Genomic DNA, 23,373 nt, shown 5'->3' with positions numbered 1-23,373 from the left:
TGTGCCTTTTTTTTTTTTATTTTTCAGAAAAGTAAAGCTCTTAGAAATGGCTCCTTTTAATTTTTAGCTGAGATGATTTTAAGATGAATGTATAGTTTACTCAACTTATTTATTTCTGTTTATATAGTTCTGTCAGTGGATAGCATAAGAGGTGCTAGGAACCGTGCAATGAAGGACCACTGAACATAAACTGCTTAAGCACTGCATTCTTTCTGCTCTTAACTGTGACCAGTAAAGATTATTTTTAAAAGATATGCATGGAGTGGAACCAGCAGCAGAGGTATGTTCAGAGAACAGTATAGAGCCTTAAATTGTTATTTTTGAGTGTATTTTAAAAATAAGATAAAAACGCCTACTCTGGTCACCTGTACGTGACAGGAACAAAGGTAACTGTTACTTGTACAACAGATTCAAACATCTTAGTATTCAAAATACAATCTCATGAAATGTTTATCACCATGCAGTCCATGCAGTAGCTTAGAAGAGCAAGCTCTACATTTGCAATATACATAAGGACAGCTCATGCACAACAGTGTCCATTAAATTATCAGTCCTTCCACCCAGTTATTATGAAAGATGGGCCAACATCTCACACCTCAGTTCATTTTGGCACATTAACTGAGACCCAGCAGTACAGTAGAGCATCCCGTGTCAGTTTTTTCTTCTCCAGCAGTCATGGTACAAAGGCATCTCTTCCCTCAGAACAGGGAGCTGAGCTGTTTATTGTCTCTAAAACCTGCTGAGCACCTTACCGTACACTGTCTCTGAGGACAGCTATAGCTGTATGTAGAGCCTCCAGTTTCACTGCAAGCCAAGCAGGGGGTGACCCTTTCCGGAGCAGCAGCTTCACAGCCTCCACTGCCCCCTCCATCATGCCTACTGCTGACTTATACTGCTCCTCAGAGGGTGGGCGACATGCTCTTTTTGCCAGAGGCTGCAGATTTAAGTAAACATGAGACATCATTTATAATGCTCTACATAAATGATCAGTCTTCATCCAAATGCAAGAAAACCCCTGATGGAGAAGAGCTGCAAAAGACTCCCTTGCCTTGTGCGAGTTCTTGCTGGCTGGCAGGCAGTACAGAGCATTCAGGTACAGTATTAAGGGGCAGGAATGCACACAACCTTTTTTTCTTAGAACATGGGAGGACAGCAAGACCATCTTGAACCTCTTTAGATACTTCCCAGAACTGACTGAAATCGACAATAGAGCCCAGATAGATCATTTAAAGCAGTGCACATACCTCTCCTGTTGACTCCAGTTCTCCATCCATTTTCATAAGCTGTGCACTGCAGGTAATCCTTTCTTGCTTCACACGTTCTGTTCGTGCTTCTGTTGTCTCTTCTACTTGCCTTGTCTAGGGAGAAAGCCACAGGAGAGGTAATTAAATCAAGGCAGCATTACCAACCTTCATAGGCTCAATTTATATGCCAGAACAAAGGCGAGGGCGGAGAGATCTTGATGTGCTGTTCAAAGTGAATCTAGTTTCTCATACACTCTTCTGAGCAAGAGATTGAAGTTATCTACAACTTTGGTGTAGCATGACTGACTATCAGTTCTTCTGCTAATTATCTGCTTGTCAAAAACTGCTCATCCAGATAGCCCTGCATTAGGTTACAGCATGATAAACACCCCCCCCTTTTCCCCTTGTCTATGTTCTGCATGCATAGCCATCTGCTCTTAAAAAATTTTTTCTAACACACAAAAAGGACTAAGGTGTTTCATGCATATCCATTTAGCTTTCAGGAACTGATCCAAGAGAAACAGGAAAGGAAATTACACAAACCAAATGATGAAATCCTTGTCTTTTAATAGGTAACTTCTCTGCTTAGAACAATAATTGTGCCATTTAACCATTTATTTTGTTCTAGGAGGGAAAAGCAAAGCATTTAAAGCAAAGTTGGGAGTTACTCTAAGAGCAGCATCCATAGGAATGGCAGTTGTTAATTCTGCTGATTAAAGCAAGTAGAAAAGTTCAACCAGATCCCAGTTAACAGAACAATTTATTTGAAACTTACTTATTTAATCACCATACAGATAATGCAGGTGTCAACATAGACCGCGTACTGCTTATAATGGATGTGTACATCAACTAAGAAAGCAGTAAAATGGTTCAATAACATACATACCTTAGCCAGAAAACTAACAACTTTGTTCTTAGTTTCTTCAGAATTAAGGCACTGAGGAACAACATCTTCATGGCTTGTTTCCTGTCAAAATTGTTGAGTAATAATTGTTTAGTACATTCATATTAACAAAGGAATAAACAAAGTAAAAAAATGTTTCTGTGACAGTCCCTTCTCTGTTGCAACCAATGCTTAATCTTCCTTCACTTCCAGCTCCTGACATAACTTACAACTCATTAGCCCTCATTACTTTTGATATGCAATAGCATCTGTAATACTGAGATCCAAATCAGTCAGTGAAGAGCAGCAAACATTTAAGACAGAAGAATTTCTGTACAATGTAAGTTAACAGTGCCAAATACATGCATCCAGAGTTCTGCTATGCTTACCTCTGCAAAATGTGTGAATGCCTCCAACGCGTGCTGATGAATCAGCCAGGTCTGGTCAGCTAGCAGCGAAGCAAACAAACACGACAACTGGGGTACAACTTGCCTCTGAAAGAGGAACAAATATCTATCAGTTCCACAGAGTTAGTTGTGCATATCTTACCATCATGATTTATTATTAAAGAATCGCTCTAAGGTCAAGGGACAGGTTTGTGAAATGCAAGAGTGTTACTGCCCTGTCTGGAAAAAAAAAAAAAAAGAAAAAACCCCACACTCTAAAGGAGGTGACATGTTCTGTTCTTTCTTCTTGGAGGTTCAAATATCAGTGCTTTCTAACTGGTGAGAAGCAACAAGCAAATGAATAAACCAAGCATTTTGCATGCACTCAGCATGTCTCAATGAAAAATAAAACTGCCATAGACCATTAATAATTCTCCAAGATGATTATGCCCTGGCACTCCTGTTTGTATTTAATGAACTTGATCCTTTAACTTTATATTTAAATAAATAGCATATCTTTTCATCAAAAGACTGAAGACTATTTCACTAAGGCCACAATTATATTTACCTGTGCTTCTTGTGGTATAAACACCTTTCCCACAGAAGAGAGAAAATCCACCATTGCTAGACGAACATGATCTGGGGGATCCAATTGGAAAAGGGAAGACTGCAGTGCAAATACCTGCAGAAAACAAACCCCAGCAAAGCTACATCAAACAGTTTGCAGGTGAAAACTGTTCTGTCTAAATCTGAGGACATTGATTTTAGAAAACTGGACTGAAAACAAAAGGAAGCATGCTACACCTTGAATAAAACTGGCTAGGAAAAAGCTGCAGTGTGCATTTTAGAAAGAAATGCACATGCTCTATAGCATATCCATGTATCTCAATTACCTTACACAGTAATGGGATTCTCAAAAGCACTGTTAACCGGAGTGCCATATACTTGGTTTAAAGACCAGGAAAGTAATAAAGGAAGAAATAAAATTAGGACCCTCCATGTGTTAAGAGAAGGCCAGACCATGAAATAACTCATTGGAGATTCAGTAAATCACAGAGAACTTGGTTTTCATGAAGTAAATTATTCATAAGAAGGTTTTATTTTGTTTTTTTTACCTGAGTAATCAGTTGAGCATCTAATGCTTGGATAAAAAATTCCAAAAGGTGAAGCAATAAACACAGTGTCTGCTGGAGACATGGCTCATCTGAGACCTTCAACAAATCACAAGATAGTAGTAACACTGCATTTTATCTTATAGAATAACTACTTAAGAAAGAATTTAAAGCTACAGTAGCGTTCCAAAATTCTTAGCCTAACTTCACACACATAAACCAACACATCATAAGCAGCAGAAGAAAGTATTAAAATAGTCATATCAATATTTCTAGGTAGTCATATTTTACAAGACCCTTTACTTTGATTTTTATTAAGAATATTTCTTATCCCTCATCTCCTCCTTCTACTCACTAAAATAAGCAGCTAAAGGTTATTTGAACTATTTCTTTGCACTTCCCAGTTGCTAAATGTCTTCACAGAATGGCTGAGGTTGGAAGAGAGCTCTGAAGGGACACGTTGTTGGCTCTTCTTCACCCCCACTCTCAAACTTCCTTTTTTAATCTGGAGTAAGAACCATGACAATCCTTTTCCTTTACTGCAACTGCAGACATGAACAGGTACACAGTCGCAAGGGAATCACCTTACCCCCTTGTTCTCAAATATGGGAGGAAGGTTACTGGCTCATTGGGTTTTCATGTGCTAAGCTATGTGCAAATTAAATCACCACAAGTTTTGTTCACATGCTAACGAACATTTAAAATAGGCCAAATTTGTAACTGGTATGAATCAAAATGAGGTATTTCAGACTTCTCCTTAAGCAAGTCTGAATCCTACACTGAGTAAAAGATGGAGTAACAAGAAGCCATATATGTAACATTCAGGAAAAGTGAAACTCCACAGAGCAGGTGCCTGCCTAATTACATAAACCAGCTGACAGCAGATGGGCAGCACAGTTACACTGTGCTTTACAGAAATGGTCCAATCGAGGTAAAACAACTTAGTAACAAACACATGATGAAACAGCACTATCCTCTCAAAGACATGGTGCTTTCACTATTGCAGCTGCAAACTCCCTTACCTGCTTAGCCTGGAGAAAAGCCCAGAACTGACCAAGCACTCCCAAGACAGATGCCTGAAGTTCTGCCTCCAGAGCATCACCAGCAAAATTGCAGGCAACCAGCAGGACAGAAAGGGCAGTATTCTAGTAGGAAAAAATGTCTAAGTAAAACCAAAGAAACCTACATGTAAAACAAACCAAAACCCCAGGCTCATATTAAACATCTAAAATGATACAAGATGGCAAGAAGCCCAGTGTGCTTTGTCAGCTGTACAGTACAGCTAATCCACCAGGCCACTGGCCAATAAAGCTTCCAAAGCAAGGAAACCATCCGTTACTTCTGCGAGTTTCACACGCTGCTGTAGTCATTAGCTGCATTGGCAGGTGAAAGTTGGCAGCAGATCCTTCATGTGGAAGCCTCTGTTTTCTCACACTCCTTCGCCAAAGAGACGAGCGAGCATCTTTCAGATTTGATGCCACATAAAAACAGCCAGAACTTTAAGACTTAAAAGTAATTGTATGACATAGTATAAATCAGAAATTCTAAAGAAAAATACATCTGCTCACCCAGAGAGCAAACAATCACCAGAATAACTTGTAAACACAAGACCCCCACTGTCACCCTCAGAGTAGAGGGTCCTATGGTGCTGTGTACTAGAAGAAAACATTAAAATGAGAGTTCTTGCTCATGCATATGCCAATTAGGCATGGAAAAAAATCTGTGCAACGCACAGAATAGAATTGAGGTGACAGCAACAGAATCCTTATAGCTTGGAAATCCAGAGTTCACACATTTTTACAAAGAGAATGAAATCTCCTTTACCACAGGTCGGAGCTCTCCCAAAGCACACCTGCTGTTCAGCCATTGCCTGCACTGTGCGAGCCCTGCCACACAGAGCTGACAGGCCACTTGTTTCCTAAGATCAGGATTCAGGGCCTTGAGGGATATGTGCTGCCATACAGCCAAGTTCTCCACTTCTTCTGGATGAAACTTATGAGCAAATTCTACCTGCAAAGAAAAGTTAATAAGAACTAAATGGTAATCTCTCAGAAAGGTGAGAAACCAAAATGCACTACTAATTTGCTTTAGAAATATCACATGAAAAAAATTGCGTAAAACCTTTCATTTAAGTAAAATCAACTATTTATATAACCTTCTAGAACTGCCATCTCCCTTGTCACATATAGGACATCAGAATGATTAAGCAACTTATTCTTTCAGCTGCTTGAAACAATGGCCCTAGCAAGTAGAAGAAAGAGCTTTAGCCTCTCTGAGGTATAGAGGGAGGCACTGACAGGGAAGGATAGTTCTCTTTATATCTGGTGACATGAGAACACTCATGAATACCAGTTGCAGATGCAATGACAGGACATACAGTTTCAGCAAATCTGGGAGATGTGTCGTTTTCATCCTTAATCAAAGGACAGACTTCATTGCTGTTCAGTAAAATCACTCTTGGAAAGGTGTATGTGCCTTTCTTGTTTTAAAGAGCACATCTGCATAAATTAGGATCTACTACAACAAAGTAATAAGAAGTACAATATCAAGTACAGCAAGCAAGCACCCACATCTTATCATTTCTGAAGAAGTGAAAGAGGATATTTTAACACAGGCTACTGATTCAGATCTCTTCTACTAAAGACAAAAAGTGCTGGTGCTATACTTGCCTGATGATCTGGAGCCATCAAGAACAGCATACGCCTCAGTAGAACACCCAAGGCAGAGACCTGGTAACAGTCACTGGGCCAAGACTTTATCTGAATTAGGATAAAAGGGTAATGCATCTAATTAAATTAAGGAAAAAAATCACCACTCAGCAAATGAATTATATACAGAATGTTCTGAGAATTGCTATGTGGGATCACAGCAGTAACTCTTTAAATAAAACAATGCAGGACATGTTGGAAATACTAGGCATATTATATATTTTCACGGTACTGCTTTTGCTAATTAGTAACCCAATTTGAAGAATTAAAATAGTCTCCATTTGGATTTGGAAAAAAATTAAATTCCTGTCTTTGGTCATTTAGAAAGTTTGCCAGTAGAACTAGGATTAAAACTGGTGCCAAATTGCAAATATCACTGGTTCTTACCAAGTGGGCAATCACAACAACATGGTGAGCGCACAGTTCAGCTGTTCCATAGCTGGAATGTGAGAGACAGAAGATTGTGAGTCTGTACTTCATACTCTTTTATAGACTAAATATTACAAATCTTGTCTGAGAGATGGCCATTTCCTTTAACTATTTAAACTTGATATGCACAGACACAACTTACTTGAGAGAACCATTCCAGAAAACAATTATTAAATAATAGAAAAGGTATGTTCCCCTTACTTGCATGAATGTAAAACTGGCTAAGCCATTTCTGCTCCTAAGTTTCAAAACATGCTCTGTATCTGAAAAGAATCCAATTCTGGCATAATTTTGTCTTTAAAAAAATCTCTCTCAAGGAATTATGTACAACAACAGAACTAACTGGATCTGTGAAAATCCTGCTTGACCTGTAATAAAAACATCTTACCGGGCAAGGAAGCACCACGAGTCCATTGCTAGCAGAGATGTTATCATACTAGAACTCAGCACAGCATCCAGCAGAGCATACTCCTAAGGAGAAAATATATATGTAAATTCATGCAGAAACAGACTTCAGGCCTACTATTTTTACTCCACTAATTAACATAAAACCTAATAAGATTTTCAGCTTATCCAATTTAAAATGTTTTAAGAACTCATTTTCATACTCTATATTCAGCTACACCATCAAGCAAGCAGCTAAATGTTTAGTTTTCCACACTTTCAATGTACATGTACATTCATTTCAATGGGCTGAGGATCCTTCACTTTTCAAAACATTCATCATGTTCATTCCTTCTTCGCAAGGCAACTTTTATGAAAAAAAATTATTTTTTTTCTAAACCAATGTATTGCCAATTTTCTTGCCAGCTTTATTGGCAGCTTACCAAAAACAGAATAAAACCTTTTCCTCTGTTATGAACACAAATTTTACCTGAATGAGGAATGTAGCATTCAGAAAAAAACAAACCTAAATTAGGGTTGTAATTTTTATGACAGCTCTTAACTTTATAAAGGTTTACATTTATCTAGAGGTTCTTTTGTCTATGTGCGGTAAAAAGTGAAAAGCTTTTCAAACATTATATAACATTAATCAAAACCCAGAATACTCCTCTGAAGTAGAAAAACTTGCTTATTACCATTTTATGGTATGTTCTTAGCTGGAATCGCAACAATGTAATCTACTCTAAATATTAAATGCCACTTTATTACTTCATTGTATAGACTAACAAAACCAGGTAAATTTAATACAAATTGAATGCTGCATAAAAGAAAGCACTGAACTTTTAGAACAACTTGACCTCCCCCCCTCCCAAAGAGGACAACAACCACTGAGTTTCTCAAGAACTTGTATGCAGCTTTATCTTCCCCTTTCCCACAAGTGACATTTGCTGTATAAGTGAACTCCAGTCACGTAACTCTATCATGGCTGCTTTCTACAGAACCACTTCATAGCTAAGCATCTCTTTAGAGCTAGATCATTAGAAAGAACTCATTTTTTTAAAGAGCACCTATGCATCACAACAGCTGAAGAGATGATAAGCAAAAAACAATCTTACCAGCTGAGGAAAGTGTGATGGGAGTGTCGAAGCAATGAAGGAGCACAGGTGGACACAGACATAGTGATAAAGGGTGATGGGAACTGCTGGCTGTCCTGTACTGATCACCTCTGGCAAACAAACAGGGAGAGAAAGCTCGCCAGCACATTGCTGGAAACTGAAGAAGAGAGCTGAAAACAAAGACAGGCTGCAAGGGTAAAAGAAAAACAAAGAAGGGGGGAGAAAAAAAAATAAAATTAAAAACTGTTGGGTTACAGATATGCAAATCCTGCAACCAACACCTGTACTACAGAATCTTTGTCTTTGACCAGAAACAGTAGCAATAACTTCAGTGCTTTTACACTAGATTTATGTTCCTGACTACCTTCCTCTTTTACAAATTCATGTGATTATTAGAGGGTTCAGGCATAAAAATGCAAGATTTTAACTTACTTAAGTATCCACAAATTACATACATATCTCTCTTCTTATCCTGGAAGTACTCTAAATACCATTCCTTTCCTGAAAAAACAGACATCTCTGGCTCTGTATCCTTCACTCCTGAAGCACTGAACGTCAGATCCGGTTTTTCTCACCGTAACGATGTAAATCCATAGAGTCTGACAAATTTTACAACTTGGTTGCAAGGGAAACCCCAGCTGCTGAGCTGTTTGCCCGTATAGACTGTTTGCTGTGGGGAAGAACTATAACAAAAACCTTTTTAGTACCTTTTTCCTGTGTTCCAGAGAGTTTGCACTTCTTCAGGCTGAGAGGACAGCTTGTCCATTATGGTAATCAGGATGAGACACTGGGGCAGCTGCTGCTCAGGCGGGAGACCTGTAGAAGTGGGTTTTTTACATGTGATGCTGACTGTCCTGGTAAATATCTCATGTGTGTAAACTGCCTTTTAAGCAAGTGACAAACAATGAACAACTGGTGAAACACAGAAATTCCCAGTCAAAACAATCAAAAAATCACTTATAGAAACAGCTGGGAAAAAAGGAACATTTCATCATGAACATTGTGTTTGATGTGAAAAATAAATGCAATGACTGTATCAGGTAAAATCTAATATTCCAGTTCTGAACTGTCACTGCAAGATGCTACAAAGGAGTTACAATCTGGATGCCTCATGCTTCCAGTCTGCTTGAAAGCCCTGGATGCCTCAAACACTGAAAACAAAGTTTTCTTCTAAGTGTGTCAGGATAACCACGAGGCCAGAGTACACATGTGGGAAAGAAGTCAGGCAGCTATCTCAGAATTATGACATGTTGGTGAGGGCAGAAATTGGGGACAGGGGCATGATATAACAAAAAGCTGATCATTTTCCAGTTTGAAGGCATTCTACTTTTCACAGAAAATACTTAATTTGGGAAAAAATAGCTGCCTTCCCCCACCAACAGAATAGCAGAAAAATGTCAGCCTACTTTGAAAGTTTGTAACAAATGTGGATTGAAATTATTGAAAACAGCAGAATTGATAGGATTTCTCTTAATCAGATTAATATTGGAATTATTGCGAGTACTTCAGAAAAGATGCATTCAACAGCAACATGAACTATCTGTTACATAATTCATCTAAGTTAGCATGCAACTGGCTACATCATAGTACTTACAAATGAATTACAGACAAGCAGTACAGAACATTGCTTGTGGTCCAGAAAGTCAAAACATCAATCCTGATCCCTTAGAGATGCTTACATTGTACTATAGCAGTGGTAGCTGTATTTTAAACCCACCTAACTTTTCACTTAACACTTGCTCCATAAAAGGGCTAAAGGGAAGAAGCTGGTTGATGAGAGGGTCCAGAGCCACAAGGAAAACCCGAGATATTTCATCTCGATGAACTTCTAAGATCTCTGGAGCATAGAGACTGGGAGGAAATTTGCTGAGGGGATACAAAAAAAAAAAAAAAAAAAAAAATCAAAAAAAAAAATATTCTCAGTAGCATTTTCAGTAACATCACTTTTCAAAAGAACTACAAAAAGGTAAATTGATTATTTCCTTGTTATTGTGAAATAAAAGACAGAAAAGGTTCCCCATTTTAGAATATAGCCTATTATAGCCTGAGAATTACAACTCTGCATTCAGCCTTTAAACTAAGCATCACAATCCAATAGTTTACTAAACGTTGAAAGAAAACCTTACAAGTTCAAGGAAAATGCATGTAAAATACATAACATATATAAGAAGAAATATACTGAATCACAAAAAAAGTTAAGCAACAAAAAGCCAAGAGAACACCTGTATACACAATTTGACAGTCATAAATGTGACAGCACTAATTTAACACATGATACTAATAAAAGGGTACCACAATTTCTTTGAAGACAAAAAAACCCAGGCAATAAAAGAAAGAAGTGATATAAGAATAAAGCAAAAGAGATCATGAAATGAAAACCACCTACTCTTGCAGCTTATAAAGTGACTGTTAAAACGCTACCTTCCTACACAAAAATCCTGCTCAGTTTTGCTGAGTGAATAAAAGTTTACAACCTTCCACTTGAGAAAGATCTACAAGGTAAGTGAAGTTAGAAGAGGAAACTTGTAAAAAAATATCCACTCGGTCTTGCAGTGAAACATGTAGTGAAGTCATGCACGAATCTCGCCACAGAACCTGGTTTCAATTCCAAAAGAATGGCTGAAATCAGCCCTCTATTATAAAGTCCACTTTCGCCTATTCTTTCCCCACTATTGCAGCAAATGGAACAAAACTTTTGAAAGAAAAATGATAAGCTGCTTGCAGGCTGTTATGCTTTACAAGCATAACATTAAAAAAATGTTTGCTTCCGGGAGAACTAGAGTCCTTTTGTGAGATTTCACAAGAATATAAACACAACAGTAAAGCTATGAAAAATTCCATACTCTGTTTCTGATCCTCTCTCCCTTTAGGACAAATGTTTCCACGCTTTGTCTTAAAGTAGAAACAATCTATCAAATGTTGCTGCTGACACCTGTGTTTAGTCTTGGATTTTTTCTTTCACTAGAATTTAAGACAGGAAAAAAAAAAAAGAGCGTATGGCTGTTTATTTATATATGAAACAGAAAGGAATTATTAGGGAATGGTAATTCTGAATTGCCTTGACTCTGCACAATTTGAATAACAGCATGCTACCATTTATTTCAAAGTGGAAGGTACACTGCTGGGTTGCTCTGTTTTAACTGCCTAACTGCTTCATCGCAAGGTGACCGAAGGGCAAATCGTACCTTCAGGAATTTTGATATTAGGAACAAGAATTTTCAAATGAACTTGCATAGATAGACCCAGTGTCCCAGACAATCAATCTGCATATTCTACACAAAACTTGTTAAGAAACATTGACATAAGTAATTGCAACAAAGTTAGTGGTTTGTCAGTATTGGACACTCGCAGCACTGATCAAGAATGAGGTTAAGGTAACTAGCATCACACAAAAATGCCCAATTTACTAAAAAAATATTTTAGATTTCTGTGCATGAAAAAAGAAAGCAACAGCTCCGGAACAAGAACTCTATTTTTACATCTCAAAATACCTGTAACTTTAAGAATGCAATACGGAGATGTTATTAAGATGCTATCAATAATCAATTATTTGCACTTCACTTACCTGTATATCTGAAGAAAGAGCTGATGTAACTGAGAACATGAATCAGAGAAGAAAGAAAGAAATTCCTGCAAAAGCCATTAATGTTGAATGGTACTTTTAATATAAAATACATGATTAAATACACTTTCTTTCTGTTCTGCTATATTGGTGTGTAAAGTACCACACTGCAAAAATTGGTTAAGTTCTAATAATCCACATCACAAAGCAAGTGCAAAGCAAAGAGTAAACAAAGTATTCCTAAGATTAATTACACTACATGTATATATTTTGTATATACAATTAATTTACATTTGTATAGTTAAATATACATATGTATATGTATATACATTCAATTACTTTTATAGGCTTATTTAAAAAAATTGGTAAGTACAGTTGTAATAACCATAGAGAGCTGCAAAAATCTGAAGTGGTCTCATATGTGCTGTAAGGCTGTTTCATCCTGTTGCAATACTATTCATTTTGTGCCAAAAAAAAAAAAAAAAAAAATCAACAACAATAACAAATCATCTCCCTGCTTTTACCCCATGGGACAGAACAGATGCAGAACACACTGTTACTGCTGTTCCTAGAAAGCAAAATTTTTTCACATACATTCTTAAAATGGGTAGATTTACAGTATCTTAATAATGAGAAAAATAAAAAACAGCAACAAAATGAAAGGGCCAGGAAAAGAACAGGAAGTTAGTGTCAGGGCTAACAACAGTGCGTGGGCATTTCTTCGTATTAATGCCACACCATTTTCAATTGTTAAAACGAGCAACAATTCTGAAAACTTGGCAATTGGTGTCATCTGCTTAATTCTTCCAGATAAAGTTAATATTGCATTGACTCAAGGCTGCCTGTAAGGACTGGACCTCTCCTACCAACTCCTCAGTGACATTGCTTGTAACAGCTTATTATTCTTGTTTGCCTTTCAGTTAAATCACAGCAGTAATCCTGCTTAGGCTTGTGAGTATATACGGGTGGAAAAACTACAAGAAGGTTATGGGTGGATGTTAATTATACCACCCATATGGTATAGTCATAAATTAAGATATTATGCAGTATAAAATTATTCCATTTGCAGACTAGAGGCTTAAATTTAATACTAACATTCAAGTATTTTAAATGAAAAAGAATTCAAGTATTAAAACCTACCTTGGAGTAGTGTACAAGGGAATTAGCAAAGAACCTGCACAGTTTGACTGTCTTCTGGAACAGCCTGAGGTCAGTGCCCTCCTGTCCAAAAAAAACAGTTCTAAAACTTAAGATACAGAGTAATTACGATAAAAAAGTTAGATTGCTAACAATGTTCAAAACCTATTTCAAACTTGATTCTCTACAGACTCTGCAGCTATGGGGGAAAAACTTTAAAAATTTTCAGTATGCCTCAACATTTTTATAGCAAAATTCAGAGTTGAAATGCTATCTTTTGATTGAGCTTACGATATTGTCAGTTTAGGAAATAAATAGAATTCCCATAGAGTATGGTGGAAACAAATTTTCAGTGCCTCACTGAAACATCCCCAATCTAAACAAAGTTATGGGCCTCATTTTCAGGTGGTTTCAAAAGAACAAGGAATTCTGCCTACCACATGAATTAAAAAACAAACAAACAAAAACCCCAAAACAACCACAAACCAAACCCCAAACCACTCCAAGCAATAATACAGCACAAAGAATTTATCCTCCTCAAGTTCAACAGCAGCTTTGGGAGCTTTTTAATTCACCTGTATGTCTGACATCTTCATTTGCTCAGCCAGTTGCAAACAGGAGTGAAAAGAAAGAAGAGTGTCCTTGCACAGGCCACTGAGGATGTCACTGTGTTTCAGACGGCACTGCAGCAGAGAATGATGCTTCAGGCTTTGCCTAAAAGACAGGAATCAGATATTTAATTGTCAGAAGTGATCATGCAATGAGTGAGTACAAATCCAAATAACTAATTCTTCTATTTAGGCTCTTATACAACACTAATTGGTGCAATATCTATGTACACTGAAACCCAAAATTTAGAGAGAACAACCCTCTTCATAGCCACAACTGAAACACAGAGGAGAGGCAGGATGAAAGCACAAGACAGCACAACTCAAGCCAAAAACACCTACAAAATTGCAGGTTAGACCTCTTAAGATTATTTATTTAGGCAACAGTGTTTCAAATTTTATTTTGCATCGTAATACAAAGTCAAGCTTCTCTTACTTTCATGAACGATTCCTGACTACCTTCACTGACAGTGCCTTTAATACTACTTACTAGGTAAATTTCTAAATTAAATTTCTAAATTTACTTACTAGCTAAATAGCTAAATTGAATTCTGCAATCTCAATTTTATTTGAAACTCTGAACATAAAGCTATTGAAACAGTGGTTATTTAAAATTACAGTCTGTTTGTATTACAATAAAATCCAAAGAGTTAAATGACATACTTGATTATGAACTTCCATGTATTGGCGTGAAGAGCATGATCCATACTGGAAATGACAGAGCATATCTCCAACACAGTGTGGATTACTAACAAGGAAATAACAACAGCAACAGCTGAGTTAAATCAGATTCATGAATTCACAGCTATGCTACTCTCCTAGGAAAACAGCAGCAATCACAAGCACTACAGAATACCACTGCTTGACACTGAATCAGGAAAATGGCTCAGTGCTGCCCCTTTCTTACAAGCCTACACAGCATGCCCCATCCCACAGAGAATGTTTCAGGAGAAAAATAGAAATATTTCAAACTTCAAAATGCTGTCTTCTGAAAGGCTGCTCAAGACAGCAGGAACCAAAGATGCTCAGAACCCTGTTTTAAAAATTCAGACGACTCTCTATAGAAAAAAAGACTGAGCAAGACTAAAAAAAGTTAGATCCACATATACCTGACACCATATCTGTGATATTATCTTCAGTAGAAGCAGAGCCCATGGAAATCATATCGAGTAGTTCCATCAGCTGCTTCTGAAGAGAGTAAGTTTCCTTGAACATAGCTTGTAGGAGGTCAGAAATCAAGTGCAGATGCCCACAGTACACTGATTCACTATCCTGTAGGAAATAGGGTAGAAGAGGTTTTAAAAAAAAAAGTTAAGGAATTACAACCTGATTTTTCACATGCTGAAAATACTGAGAGCGTTGTCATACACTGGAAAAAAGAACAAGGCATAGACATACCTACTTTAAGTGAATACACAGCCAGATCTGTAGCTTCTGCTACCAACCCATTTGCTAAATATAAAATGCTGTTCACCTGCAGCATCATCAACAACTAATGAAGTCTGCCTGGCTCTAGAGAATTTAGTGGGCTTTGGATTAGGCCTCAATGTATGAACCTAAGTTCATATTTCTGAATAAAACAGTACAATGTTAGCAACAAAGGAAGCAGCATTCCAAATATTTCCCAATACTTTCAAATTATAATTTTTAGATAAAGGTATGGCACCCAAGTTTGAGTCTTGACATGGAAAACTGATGTAAACAATCCCACAAGAAAGACAAATTGAAAGGTGAAAATGAAGGCCAACCAAAAGCTATTGTGTCCTTATGATAACCTCCTCTTTTTTTTTTTTTTTTTCTCACTGCTCTAGAGGGAATTACTGTTCCATCTGAAAATCCAGATCTGAAACTGATACACTTTACTCATCATAACCAACATAAAGACCCTATTCTCAACTTTCAATCCACTTTGGAACTTGCATAGAAATAAGGTAAGTAGCACCATTTTGGCAATCATTTGTAGCTCTGAAAATGCCGCAGCTATCAGAAGTGCACAAATGTCACAGAGAGCCTACATTCATAAGCAAAATATTCCATTGACACTGATGGAAAATATGGAAATAGCACAGTCTGTGCCTCTCACTACCAGGTCCGATTTGCTGTGCAGACAGCTGAAAAATCATCTTTGTACTTGTGCACTAAGTACATTCTGTAAACTATTTAACAACTAAATTTAAATTAAAAAAATATAATTTGACAACATTATTTCAAAATAGGATCTTCTTACAAAATGAGTGTTTCCTAAAAGCCAACCAGTATAAGAATTTTTCTCCTAAGACAAACCGACCTTGCAGTGTGTAAACGTGTTCTTTATTACATAAAGAACTGAGGATGGAAGGGTGCGGATACTCTCCAGAGGCACACACTCTTGCAGTGTGCAGATGTATCGTACACAACCAGTCAGTGTTTCCAGCAGTTGCACCATAGTCTTAAAGCAAGAATAAACAACAACAATCAATGTTTTTCACTCCTGCAATAATTTCAAAAGCATCTTTTCTTAGCTGAATTGCACCTAGATTTTTATGGCATTTAAACTTCACTGCTATTTGCATAAATAAGTAGTTTGTTAAAAGATGAATGAAGCTCCATAAAATAATATCAAGCAATTCCAGAGCTTTTCTCCAATACCATATACTCTTTGAAAGCTTCATATTTCTTTTGACTACTGTTCTCAATTAGAAAAAAAATTAAAACTCAGAATTAAGTGACTGTATAAACAGGTGCCAGATTCACTCATTAAATATGGAGAATCACATTCCATTAGCATTAGGAACTTAAGCAGAATTTGACTTTTTAAAAAATTATAGGATTAGCATCACATGCTAGATCAAATCATTCACAAAATGTTAATTGAACTTCACTGCAAATGAAGATCAAATTATACCTGGTTAACATGTAGCTGGCAAAAATATTCTAAAAATCTCTTAATTGTTCAAGTAAATTGAAAGAATAATGTAAACACAGGACTTGCCTGTAGAAGATTCCTGACAGTGCTGCATAACTCTGTATTCTGGCTGGTTAATCCTTTGGCCTCACTGGATAATTCATACATCAAGTTATCAAATAACTGTAGAGTCTGTCAGAACAAAACAAAACTTAAATATTTTATTTATAAACATACACAGGCAAATAGTAACACCATTCTATATTTGCTTGCTTCCTTGGCATGGAGTAATGGGCTACTGAGATAACTCACAGGAGAAAAACAACGCTTTCTAGCATTTGAATCATAAAGCATAATATATCAAGAAGCAAAAACTATCTTATGATTTCCCAAATTATAGACAGAAGCTATAGTAGCTGTTACTTTTTCTAAAATCTGTTAGTAAAACAATCTTCCCCGCTAATTCACTTTAAATATATACCTCATTCTACCAAAGATTTTTACTTGGTTAAAACCACATCATTTTAAACGGTTTTTCATTTTGTCTTTGGAAATGTGGGTTTTCTTGTTGGAGAATGATCGTTAACATTTTGAATACATTAAAAAAAAGAAGTCTATGACATACAAATAACAGTAATTTCTACTTTGGTTGAGGTCCTTGCTTATTTGATAGTGTTACTGCTGAGACTGCAAAAACATGAGGTCTTCCAGGCACATGCAGGATACTACATAAACTGGTATGGTACAGTAAACTTTGTTCAGGATATGCCTGTTATGAGGCATTTTTCTTGTAATCTCCAAAATTTGGCACAGGACTTAAAATAAAGGAAATGGAAATCAAGTGGCCATTTCTACTGGCTTCTTAAAATGTAGAAGCTGAGGCCTCAAATAAGTAATTTGGCACTGCTTTACTTCAGTTAAAATGCAAGCAATGAAGAATTTTAATACAACTACAGCACAAAATTCTCCATCATATAATCAAAAAAAGAGAACATACGTTAAGCCAGTATGGTCTAAAAGTTTATTCACAATTTTCACAACATTTATTAATGATATATGAGTATTGGGTTCTTCAGTTTATTTGTCCTGAGAGGCTACCTCTGTAAAAATTCTCAAACTTAGCCATTTTATAAAAAGCCCAATCTTCTCAAAAAGAAATAAAAGACAATTCCATTACTGACTATAGAAAGCAGAACATTGTATCTTCCATCCTCTCCTCACTATAAAGAATGGGAACAATCACAGAAACAATCCAACACAAAACTGTTAAAACTTTTAAAGGGTAAAATTTTAATTTCAAGTTTTGTATCCAAAACAATAATTATATTGTGTGACCTCAAAAAAGAATCACTGCATTCTAAGCATGTTTTGGCACTGGACTGACTGAAAATTCGATACTTAATTGAAACTGTCATACCTTAGGTAATACTTTTGAGAAAAAAGTTTGTTCCAAATCTGCAAGGCTGATATGCGGCAAAAACATTTCAGTCAGGATCCTCAAAACACCTGGAAAGCAAGACATTTAAACATTACAGAAAAACAAGGTGTGATTATCAGAAATATGTAGCAACCTACCAGATGAAACAAAGAACTGCATCAAGCAGAAATAGATCAGGTATTTGATTTTGAGAGGCAACATAACATTTGCCACATAGGCATTATCTGAAAAATCAAGTAACAATAAAAGCTCCAACATGCATAAACCCATCAATAATAGCACCACACCTGACTACACTTAGTTGAAGGTTGAGCACAATTGTTTGCCCAGGGAACTAGAATTTTCCATATTCCAAACTGCAAGTAGTTGCACATTTAATGTGCTCATTGATGCTAATATGCAACTTAACAGTTAATGTTAGCAAGACACCTCAACAGTTACGTATCAGCCTTATTTTCTTATCGCTATCACGTATTACAAGAGTTTTGCCAACTGTAAGATAATGGCCAAAAAGACAATAAAATACAAGATGAAAAGCACCCTTCTTTCAAGTACCTAAAAATCAGAAGTAGTGGGAAGGAAAAAGCAGCCTTACATGCATAGCTTCTTTATGGGCTTTTATGAAGCTTATTCAACATGCAATCTGTGTAATGTGCAAAGTCCAGCAGGATTGCTGAAGACTGTGAAAGTCACTAGTTACAGCATAAGTATTTTTAAGAAGTGCAGAATTTATAATGCAATTGCAATACAATGATCCATAGGAAGAAGAGGCACCTCTTGGTCACTACTTACGAATATGCTCAGTCCAGTCTTCAGACTCTTGATACATAGAGTAAAAATGTTAAAGAAACTCAAGCTCGTTCTGCCATAAAGTTTATCTTTAACGCATCTGCAGAAATCACAGTGACTTCTCTCACACTCTCCCCTGTACAATTCATCCATCACATGAAATTGGCAGGGATGCTCCATAACCAATGCAGGCAGATAAACCTCAGTACCCGCACAATCAGCACAAGCATTTCTACAATGTATTGGGAGAGCAAGTCTTGGATTTTTTTTGTCTGGTTGGTTGGGGGGGCGTTAAATGAACCACACGCTATTTTCTACCGTCAATCTTTTATTTCAGCGAAAGGCTGTACTCATTTCCAGTGAAATACCCGGCACCCAGCTTTTCCGTCCTTTGTCAGCCCCTTACAAAAGTTGCCCCGCTTCCCCTCCCACGGATTTATTTGCTTGAACAGTGCAATGCTGAAGGAGGAACACACACCCACACACACACACACACACACCCCCCCCATTTCGGGGTGCCTCCCCACAGCCACCCAGCAGCCGAACCGCCCTCCCGGGAAGGATATAAGAAGCCGGGGCAGGACGGCGGGCAGCTCCCGGCGGCAGAGGTCCCAGTCCCAACCTCCCAGCTCTTGCAGGAGCAGCTCGGGATCTGTTTGGGACATGGCTCCGGCTCTGTTCACCTCACGGCCGGGCAGCGGCGGGAAAAAGTTACCTCCACTATCCCAGCAGCCTCCGCGCCCCTTTTTCTCCGCGGGGCGCGCATGCGCTTAACGAAGCGGAAGGGGCAGGCGCTCCACGTGAGAGAAGCGGAGGGTGAGCGCGACCGGTAACGGGTGGTCCGTACGGGCACCGGGGAGGGTAAAGCGGGACTGGATCCCCTTGCCCGGCCTGTGTGCTTCTAGCTGGGGCGCAGGGGAAGGGAAGCTGGGCCTTAACAGCCTCCGTGCGCGTTGGTTTTGCGTGGTTTGAAAGGCGAGTTTTACCGGAATAAGTAGCTACCCTAATTTCCCTGCACGTACGTACATTACGTGAGAGATGTGGTCACTTGTAACACTGTCTTATCGTGAATTAAAATGTTTAGAAGGTGGTTGGGTGGGAGTTTTTTAATGAAAATTAGGATGCTACAATTACACGGTTTGTTTGTGCTAATGTTTAGCAACTAATGATATGTAAAACTATTTACTCTATTTCCAGAAGCAATTCTTCCGGTTAATGGGCAAAACATCTGATATCCTACATGCAAAGCACTCTTCGCCGTAGCGATAACTACATAAAAACATCCTCTAAAAAAAAAAATAAAAATAAAATTTTTTATCAGCATCACTCTTAGATGAGTGTTACTGGCTGTAATAAATCAAGCTGACTTTTTTTTTTTTTACTGTTATTCCTGAAAATGGCTTTTCGATTTAATTTTTGTATTGATGAAAATGAAAGCAATGAACCAGAGGCTCATGACAAGATGTGCTTTCCAAAATGCAAGCAGGACTCCATAGAAAAAAGCAAGCAAACCCCTGATACAGCAGCAGACCCCAGCCCAAGGCTGAGAGCTGAGAAGAACCAAGAGGAAATGCTGTCAAAGACAAAGTTCTGCTTTAAAGCTGCCAAAGAGCACAGCATACCCGAAGATCTCGACAAAGTATTGGAAAATAAAGTGATGGAAACAGTATCAGGCCTGTATTACATCAAGATGTCTGTAGTGGAAATGATGTGTTTGGATGGGGCCGACAGAGAAGGCATAGTGTCCAAAAGCGTTTCTTCTCACTCTGACCTCATCCCAGGAGTCTATGAGGGGGGACTGAAAATCTGGGAATGCACCTTTGATCTCATAGACTACTTTTCTGAGGCCAAAATACAGTTTACCAACAAGACTGTATTGGATCTTGGCTGCGGGGCTGGACTGCTGGGAATAGTTGCTTTAAGGGGTAAAGCTGAAAAAGTCCATTTTCAGGACTACAACAGCACAGTGATTGATGAAATAACCTTGCCTAACGCACTGGCTAACTGTACAAACAAAGGCAGCAGGATGGGCAGTGGAGACAACAGAACAACTAGCAAGCCTCCTTCAAAGAGGCCCAGGAATGCAGAATGCTTACCTGATGTGCTCACCAAATGCAGGTTTTTCTCTGGGGAGTGGTCTGAAGTCAGCCGGCTCCTGTTAAGCAGCAACAAACCCTTTTCAAAGTATGATATAATTCTCACCTCTGAGACCATCTATAATCCTGACTACTACAGTGCTTTGCACGATACCCTGGCTCAGCTCTTGGATAAAAATGGCCGTGTGTATTTGGCAAGCAAAGCACATTATTTTGGGGTTGGCGGTGGTATCTACCTCTTTGAGAAATTCATTGAAGAGAGAAGTGTGTTTAGGACCAGCATAGTTAAAACAATTGATAAAGGACTGCAGCGATGTATTATGGAAATGGCCTTTAAAGATTCCAGTTAAATTTAACCACTGGTCCTTCAAAAAATATCATAAAGACACAATGTTTTAGTCCTTATATCTCTTTTTGCTTTTTTTCCTATGTTGATTTATTCTGGATGCTCATTACTGAAGTGTTTGACAAATTCTCATGTCTGACTAGAAGTGAAGGACTCTTCTGATTCTGGTTTTGCATAGAAATACAGAGTTCCGCTTAAACCAACATCTGTTTATGCCTATTGTCATTTATATGTAATTAAAAATGAAGCAAGTCACTGTCCCCAGTCCCCCTCTCACATTCTCTGGCAGTGCCAGAACTGTAGTGGCTGCTGAGTGCAGCTTGAACAAGATCATTTAGCATCCTAACATAGCACAACAAGTGGTTCTCAAGGGTTAGGCTCCCAACTTGAAGATGGTTTAACTGCAGCAACAGATTTCAGAATCGACTGCGTACCTGTGTGCTCTGCTGCTTTGCCACCAGAGGGGGATGCAATTTTATTTATCACTGGTGTTCAATTCTGCTAGCAATCTTGGAAATCTTTGTAACATTTCTGTATGTAATACACACTTTTATTCAAGCCTTGGAAGTAGTGTACCAGAGAATATTTACTAGTGTGGTCTGTAAATTTTCATTCAGATTTTGACATCACTCCTAAGAAAATTTCAGCAAGTAACTGGAAATACCCATACAGTTTTTAGAAATTAGTAAAGCTGATTTATGCTTTAGAAGCTGAGTTGAAAGAAGAATCCTTAAAACAACCAACCAATAAACCTACAAATGCAATCCAGAAAACTGGAGGATGACAGAACTGAGCTTTAGGTGACAAGTGGGAAAGAAGATGAACTGTGCTATTATAGCAGATTACTAACGAGAGTGCTGTACTGGGCTGGGGGTTGTTTTGGTTGTGGTTTTTTTTTTTTAAATATTTTTCCAGAAATTAAACTGCTTATATGCTATGACCCACTTTCAAAACTTGCTGAGGGTACTACTGAACACTCACACCTCTTCAGTCTTTTCAGCAGTTTGGCAGGGCAGCAAACATTCAGAAAAGCCTGTCTAAAAGTCACTCCTGTGTCCTAGGCTGAAGATAGTGATGTTAAGAAATTACCTTACCAAAAATGCATACAAACCCAAAGAACTACAAAACCTGGTCCTGAGTGCTTGATATCACCAAGTGACAGAAAAAAAAAGCCACTGCATGTTCTGTCTTAACCAAAACTGGACAAAAAGCTCTTACACAACTCTTAACAAGTACATCAAAGCTACTACTTATCATCACGCACTGCTCTATTGCAGCAGTAATTCATTGGGTGCCCTTGCAGAAATAAAAACTTAGAGACAGTCAACCACTGCAATAAACTAGATGCAAGGATACACAATGTAGAGGAGAAAAGGACAATAGTCTGAGGGGATGGAAAGAAACTACAGCAGTGACCTAAGTAACTTTAATTATTGCATTAAGATCCTGTCATTGAAGGCTATGAAAGTCAACTACAAGATTCTCATTTTGACCATGTTGCTATTAAGAGAGAGTCATAGAGGATTTCCTGTACTTTACAGAAGACCCTTAACTACTGTTGTTTCAAAAACAATTCTAAGTAGACTATTTTAAAGGGATGATTTAGAAACTACTGAAGTTGCTTTTGTATAGGGGAGAGAGAGAGAGAGAGAGAGAGAGGGAAAAGCAGTCAGTTGTGCCAAGGCTGTGATTGCACTTCAGATTTTTTTCTGCATCAGCTCTGAAACTTACTGATGATAGACAACTGCTAACTACAGATTGAAGAACAAAAGGAAGTTTTAGCTTCAGTAGATCAACAAAGTACTGTTAGCAGTTCTTTTTTGTCAAAACTGGGAAGTTGGAAACAAAGTGACAACCGCTTGCCATATTTCGAACCTCAGTCATAAGAGAAATCATGGCTTGCACAGTGACCGAATAGCTTGTTCTACACCTACTAAGTGCCATTTTGGAGAACAGTACCTGAAGCAATAAGAAGTGTTGACCACTATGACAATGTTGTTCTTAACCATATTCAATCTCATGTACTTTTTGACAAATAAAGAAGGCACTTACATCTTCTACCATAATGCTTCCTCTTGAAAGTATTCCACAATCAAACTTGCTGTCTTGGGTTTAATATACTACTCCTTTGCTCACCATACTCATTTTATTCTTGCATTGCTCAAAGATAGCTCTGTTTTCATGCAAATACAGAATCGGATTTTTTAGGACTTTCAAGTGAAGACTGCTAGAGCCACAATCTCACAGTAACT

The 23,373-nt window shown here is 37.8% G+C and overlaps 1 protein-coding gene across 5 annotated transcripts; it reads right to left on the bottom strand.

The window, feature by feature from the left end:
- Window positions 1-33: 33 nt before the first annotated feature.
- Window positions 34-23,263, bottom strand: FIRRM (FIGNL1 interacting regulator of recombination and mitosis). 5 transcript variants are annotated; one of them, XM_049809305.1, is made up of 26 exons: window positions 23,170-23,256; window positions 20,776-20,831; window positions 19,246-19,473; window positions 18,683-18,722; window positions 17,870-17,958; window positions 16,540-16,644; window positions 15,856-15,996; window positions 14,678-14,840; window positions 14,232-14,316; window positions 13,536-13,674; window positions 12,964-13,044; window positions 11,827-11,891; window positions 9,979-10,127; window positions 8,969-9,077; window positions 8,262-8,448; window positions 7,151-7,233; window positions 6,721-6,772; window positions 6,291-6,384; window positions 5,450-5,631; window positions 4,648-4,770; window positions 3,629-3,724; window positions 3,082-3,195; window positions 2,517-2,621; window positions 2,131-2,211; window positions 1,245-1,358; window positions 34-934 (listed from the first exon to the last, which is right to left on the bottom strand). In XM_049809305.1, the coding sequence occupies exons 3-26, from the start codon at window positions 19,342-19,344 to the stop codon at window positions 749-751; spliced, it is 2,682 nt and encodes an 893-aa protein (XP_049665262.1). In that variant the 5' UTR covers window positions 19,345-19,473; window positions 20,776-20,831; window positions 23,170-23,256; the 3' UTR covers window positions 34-748. The 5 variants fall into 5 exon arrangements, with proteins under 5 accessions (XP_049665262.1, XP_049665264.1, XP_049665265.1 ...); XM_049809307.1 differs by lacking the exon at window positions 19,246-19,473 and having other exon boundaries at window positions 18,683-18,709; window positions 20,776-20,854; window positions 23,174-23,263; XM_049809308.1 differs by lacking the exon at window positions 19,246-19,473 and having other exon boundaries at window positions 18,683-18,709; window positions 20,776-20,834; window positions 23,174-23,257.
- Between the last annotated feature and the right edge of the window lie 110 nt (window positions 23,264-23,373).

This window comes from Accipiter gentilis, chromosome 8 (genome assembly GCF_929443795.1).
Source record: "Accipiter gentilis chromosome 8, bAccGen1.1, whole genome shotgun sequence".
Taxonomy (NCBI): Eukaryota; Metazoa; Chordata; class Aves; order Accipitriformes; family Accipitridae; genus Astur; species Astur gentilis.
This window is presented reverse-complemented; position numbering and strand designations above follow the sequence as displayed.